General features: G+C 34.8%; 1 protein-coding gene across 1 annotated transcript in view; it reads right to left on the bottom strand.

Annotated features, from left to right (window-relative positions):
* Window positions 1-3,727: 3,727 nt before the first annotated feature.
* The window catches only part of LOC111086298, a 6,910-nt gene continuing 4,132 nt past the window's right edge, over window positions 3,728-6,505 (bottom strand). Inside the window, exon 2 of the mRNA XM_022388659.1 lies at window positions 3,728-4,254. Coding sequence (XP_022244367.1) covers window positions 3,858-4,254 — 397 coding nt within the window. The 3' untranslated portion in view covers window positions 3,728-3,857. The remainder of the gene's footprint in view (window positions 4,255-6,505) is intronic.

Raw genomic sequence — 6,505 nt, 5'->3', positions numbered from 1 at the left:
GTTAATATCATCAATGATTGCTTCCGGACAATAATATCATCAGTCACACAGTTAAAATCATCATTGATTGGTTCAGGACAATAATATTATCAGCCATACAATTAAAATCATTCACGATTGGTTCAGGACAATAATACTATCAGCCATATAGTTAAAATCATTCACAATTGTTTCAGGACAATCACACTATCAACCATACAGTTGAAATCATTCACGATTGGTTCAGGACAATAATACTATCAGCCACATAGTTAAAATCATTCACAATTGTTTCAGGACAATAACACTATCAGCCATACAGTTAGAATTGTGCATGATTGGTACACTGAGCTTAATACAGACTTGCATTATCAACTCCACCTTGCAGTGCATTGATTTTAACATAATCGAGAATCTTTGGAAACTTGTAGAATGGCCTATCAGGAGACATATTCTATTACCGCCAACTTTACCTAGATTGAAGACGATATTTTTTCTGATATCAGTGCATGCATATACGTTTAAGTGGATGCCAATAATAAATTTTCATAATGCTAGTTTAATTGGCTATGGGTCAAATGTTGTTATTAATCAGTTTTATTGAGATATTAGTTTAAATACTGATACATTGACCAACAAGCGAACATTTTGATGTTTAGTAACAGAAATGTGATTCCAAGATCTTGCCATTGCATACTTTTATTTAAAAAAAAGCGCAATCCCTTAGCTCAAAATATAAATATATTGATTACAATATTTACGTATTCGCAGCAATAAAAGGATGTGCCGGTTGGTAATTGGTTTTACTCAGATATTTGGATTGTTACTTTCGAAACAAAAAAAAAAAACATTCCCAACAGTTAACGTAAAAATGAATTCTATAGTTTTACGTCATCTACACTTACCTATACATCACGATTACGCAGACAAACATTAAACAGTCAGTGTATCTACATACATCAGTTTATTAACGTTTTCGCACAAAACAGATTAAGTATCTACATCAGACGTTCTTATATCATAACGCCAGTGAAACGTTATAAACAAACTTATACATGTAAAACTAAGTATTCGTCGACTTGACTTAAGTTTTTGTTTCTTCATCAATTTTTATTTTCAATGAAATACAAGACCCAGCACCTTATACAAACAAGAGTAAGCAATTATAAGTCACTGGATGATGTTGTTTTTCAATTATATGAGCGTGGAATTAATTTTCATCTTGCGGAGCGTATATTTTGGCACTCAGTGGTGAAATAACATAACAAGTGTTTAAGGCCTACAATATTGTGTTTGTTTGCCGTGTTTAAGGCCTATAAGATTGGATTTATTTGCCGCAAGTGTGTAAGGCCTATAAGATTTGATTTGTTTGCCACAAGTGTTTAAGGCCTATAAGATTTGAATTGTTTGCCACAAGTGTTTTAGGCCTGTAAGAATTGATTTGTTTGCCACAAGTGTTTAAGGCCTATAAGATTTGATTTGTTTGCCACAAGTGTTTAAGGCTTGTAAGATTTGGTTTGTTTGCCACAAGTGTTTTAGGCCTGTAAGAATTGATTTGTTTGCCACAAGTGTTTAAGGCCTATAAGATTTGATTTATTTGCCACAGGTGTTTAAGGTCTGTAAGATTTGGTTTGTTTGCCACAAGTCTTTAAGACCTATAAGATTTGATTTGTTTGCCACAGGTGCTTAAGGCCAATAAGATTTGATTTGTTTGCCACAGGTGTTTAAGGCCTATAAGATTTGGTTTGTTTGCTACAAGTCTTTAAGGCCTATTAAATTTGATTTGTTTACCACAAGTGTTTAAGGCCTGTAAGATTTCGTTTATTTGCCACAAGTGTTTCAAACCTATAAGATTTGGTTTGTTTGCCAATCTAACTAAGAGTTTTTCACCACAAGACCAGGTTCAGGTTTTTAATAAAAACGTTATTTTAAATGAAAATACAAATACCAAAGGTCATGGAGAATTTATCCGTTTCTTACTGAGTTGGTGTATGCAAAAACGAAACATTTAAATAAAATCACACACGACTACACATCAGATATTTAGAGTATATCAAAATGTAAAGTTTTATTTGTTTGTTTTTGTTTTAGTATTTTCGCGCGAAGCTACACAAGGCCTATCTGCATATAGCTTTTCCTAATTTTGAACTGATGGACTAGAGGGAAGACCGTAAGTAAATAGCACCAATCGCCAACTGTTGGACTAATTTTGTTTAATTGAATAGTGGGATTTGACCGTCGCTTTCATGGTGCATTCACGAACCTAAAGTGGATCCACAGTCCGGACAAACTAACTAGTGAGCCAGTCCCGGCCTACTTAACTTTTATACTCACCTATTTATTTGAGAATGAATAAAAAACGTGCTCGTTTTAATGTGACATGATACTTCACAAAAAGTGGCCCGCATTCTAAGAGTTCTTTTTAATTTCATGCACGAGTTCTAGAGTGCAATAAGTAACTGCAAACGGAATTTTATGTATAAAAATTTCGATTAACAGAAAAGCAATTATTATTATAACACATGATTATTACCAGGCAATGGCAGCGCTACAGGGGGTAAAGGGAACATTTCGTCCCCCTAAATTTTTCTTGCCCCCACCCCAAATTTAATCCTACATACACAGAGCAAATGTAATGTGTATAACAAAAAAAACAAACAAAAAAAAAAAACACGCACACCACCATTTTACGAGATGTGTTTCTTTTCTTGGATGCTAGAAGTCAACCAGATATATCCTACAATAATAGGTATTCCTTTTAACCTTACTTTTTATACTAATGGTACTACTGCAATAAATAATTATTTTTTTAATTAAATAATGCTCGAAAGAACATTATTCATCAATCCACTTTTAAAGGGACTTGTTATCCTCCCCCCCCCCCAAAGAAAAATTGCTAGATATTCTAGAATGGTCGAAAATCTTCTGCAAGATCTGTGAATACTTTTGGGGCTTCAAAACTCAATACAAAGTAATTTTTGAAACCCAACGTTGGCTTAATGTAATTTAGCACGCTAAAATTTGGGGGTGGGGGAATAACGAGTCCCTTTAAAATTATACATGAGTATAAGATATTCTGTTTTGTCCCCCCCCCCAAAAAAAAATTATTATGGCACCACAGAGTATCGCACAGCATACAATAAAGCCATTGTAGAAACTGTCAGAAAGAAGACAAGGTGTGAAAAACAGGAAACATTTCGTGAGTTAAGATGAAATAATGAGCTCTGAGAGATGAACAGAGTTAATAACATCCTGATTCTATATTCTGACTGAGTGACATAGTGCCTTATCCTGAAGTTCGTTTAACGGTTCTAATACTTGTTGTTATGTTCATGCTTGGTGTGAATGGAGCCTGTGGTATGTCGTTTCAGTTATGCTCTGTATATCAAATGCCTAATACGTCATAAATATTTCGCTGATTATTCTTCATTATAAGTCTGGTTGTGTTAAAAAATTTCGTTTCAAAATCAACTCTGGTCAGAAAAACACGTTTTTAAAAGTTGTACTTTTACCATTATTGGCTTTCCTGGACCCGTAGATCTTTTACCTTTACTAACACAACCAAAACGAACACAATCAAAATTATACGCATAATTACACAGTATAGGATTAAAACAAACGAACAAACTATTAAACTACACTGAACAATAAAAAAGAAAAAAAAATAGGAACAAAATTCCTTTCTAGTGGTTTCAATGTGAAAAAAAAATTGAAGTTAGAACTTATAGCGTCGTTTTTTGTTTTTGTTAAACATCTTATCTGTGCTATGCCTACAGTGGGGATCGAGTCCTGAAACGTAGCGTAATGAGCTCTCAATCTTTCTGCTGAGCCACTGGGGGATGGGGGGTGAGGCAGAGCTTATAGCGCTCGGTAATGAATTATACAGTTTCTATATGCTCAGACTGATTCTTCTGAGACTTATTTCGTTCAGAAGAGAAATTCCAACCCCAGTAATACGGTTTCGGACCTTTTCCACAGTGTAACATGACCCGCCATCTGCCGGTTTGCCCATCGAAATACCAGTAAAAGTTACCTATTATGCAGCCGATAAAGAGAAACATAAAAGAGATGAGCGCACAGAGGAACATAATGAGTTTAAACATATCTTGATCAGGATTCGACACAACATAGGAAGGAATTGAAAGCCAGGGTGCCAATGAAGATAAAATGATGAAGCCCGCAAAAAATATTATCGAAAAAGACTCCGAAACGCATTGTCTTCGTCTTCTTTTCTTCTCGATTGATACTGACGTTGTCGTAGAGTCTTCTGAATGTCTGAAAAAAAAAGAAAGTCTTTAGATTGAATAATATTGAATAATTCAAAAAAATAAAATTTAAAATGTGGTAAAATATGAAACCATCAAATACTTCTCTTCAAATACACGGGTTTTATCGAAACTGTTCATCGAAAATAAAACGTCATAAAGCAGAAAGGATTAATGTAATAGCGCCGAAAATCGCATAGTTGTATCCAATGGCGTCAAATTACCTTGCATACAGTTATATCTCCACACCTACCGTTGCTAGTGCAGCAGAAGTCGTAGCGATAGAACACGCACCATACTTTCAAATTTGGCGTAAATGATCAAACACTTTGCTTTCCCCTGACCAGCCGCCTGATACGACAGTTCCAAATATCTGTCACCGTTTTACTTGCGAACGAAAAATGTTAGTACATCCTGTATTTTCATAAACCTGACTCACTAGTTGCACAGCGGTATGTCTGCAGACTTACAACACTAGAAACCGGGTTTCGATACCTGTGATGGGCAGAGCACATATAGCCCATTGTGTAGCTTTGTGCTTAATTAAAAAAACAAACAAACAAATAGTTGCACTGCACAGACCAGAAAGTTGGGGGGGGGGGTTAGTGGATAGATTGTGTTACGAGTTTTATGATAAACACTTACGCGCCGAAGCTGAAATGATGTCAACATCAAAAACCAGCCAAGACAGAAGCCGTCAACAAAGAACTCCAACCTCACCATGCTTACCAGAATTTTAGTAAAACTAGAGGGTAACTAAATGTGAATAAGGATAATAATTTATGTCTAATTTTACAACCAAAATTCCTAACAATTTTTATTGTTCTGAAAGGTTCGCATTTGCGATTCAGTAAATAATTCTTACCTCTTTATCTTCAGACATTAATTCGTACATTTTTATCTCAAACATTAAGCGTGAAAAATTGTGTTATTGCTTTTATTACCAAGAAATTCATAGATTCACATGTTTGAAGACGTATAAATACATCAGGGGCCACGCGAGTTGTTACATCTAGGATATTGGCGTGTCTTGGAGGCAAAATACCAGTCATAATTATAACACACTGTGTAGTCAACAGATGGAGACACCTTCCAAGTTCTGTGTTGTCATAATGCGTATACTAGAATTCTTTCGTACGAACTCGAGAAGCGTTCAATACAGTTGCGTGACCTTAATTTCTATGACGCCTTCCAGGTCTTGAACAACGTTTAAACATATGATCAGGAACTCTTGTCTCTAAGCCGTAATGATTTACCCTTCAGGCAATGTGACCTATTTTTACAGACCTTAAAATGAAATATTCACTGGTGCAATTCTACAGGAAACAAAATGTGCAACGCTCTACCACATTAAAGTTCATCATAAAACAAGAGGGAATCCTCAATAGCCGCGGCACTTGAAATTCTTTTAGGCAGGATTAGAGTAACTTAATCAATGAGACTTTTTTCCCCCTTCTTATTAGCTATATTTTTGTGCGCCAGCAATACCAAGCATGTGGCGCGCTTATACCTGATTCGATTTCATTACTCATCAGGATCTTTACCAGCCTACCCTCAAATTGAAATTCTTTTAGGCAGGATTCCAGTAAATTAATCTATGAGACCTTGGCGTGGTCAAATTTCAATCAAAAGGGTTTGACTTCCTGAGTCCAAAACTTTAATTAGATCTCAAATCGGTGAAGAGATGACGGAGCTAAGTTATGAGCTAAATGTTTGTACTTGAAAAACCAACAAACTCAGTGCCATTCCATGAGCCCTTAAATCGCGGTTAAAAATAAACACGCGTTATTTTTTGTATTTCTTTTTTTTTTACAAAGTTCTCTTGCATAAAAATCATATGTGCATCTGTTATATCAATTTTGATAATTATTTTTATCTACCTATAAGATATATATATATACATAAATAGGAAGCAAATTTTAACGGAAGTAGGGATAGTTGCTGCAATAAAAAGTAAACAAACAATTAGAGTGATACTAGTTGGATAGATTTTAAAAATTTAGACTCCTTCATTTAGCTAAACGGATCACAATGCTAACCAAAGTAGGGATTGAAAATAGTTTTAAAATCTATCGAACTAGTATCACTTTACTTGTTTGTTTACTTTTATTGCAGCATCGATCCCTACTTTCCCTTCAAATTTTAATTTTTTCCTATATATTCGTTCAGTTTTTATATGTCCATGGAATGGACACAACATCTATAAACTTTTAGTATAGTTATATCCCTGATAGCTATAACTTTTACAATAATTGAAACCA

The sequence above is a fragment of the Limulus polyphemus genome, unplaced genomic scaffold, assembly GCF_000517525.1.
Source record: "Limulus polyphemus unplaced genomic scaffold, Limulus_polyphemus-2.1.2 Scaffold1005, whole genome shotgun sequence".
Taxonomy (NCBI): domain Eukaryota; kingdom Metazoa; phylum Arthropoda; class Merostomata; order Xiphosura; family Limulidae; genus Limulus; species Limulus polyphemus.
Note: the sequence above shows the minus strand (reverse complement) of the source record. Positions and strands in the feature narration are given on the sequence as shown.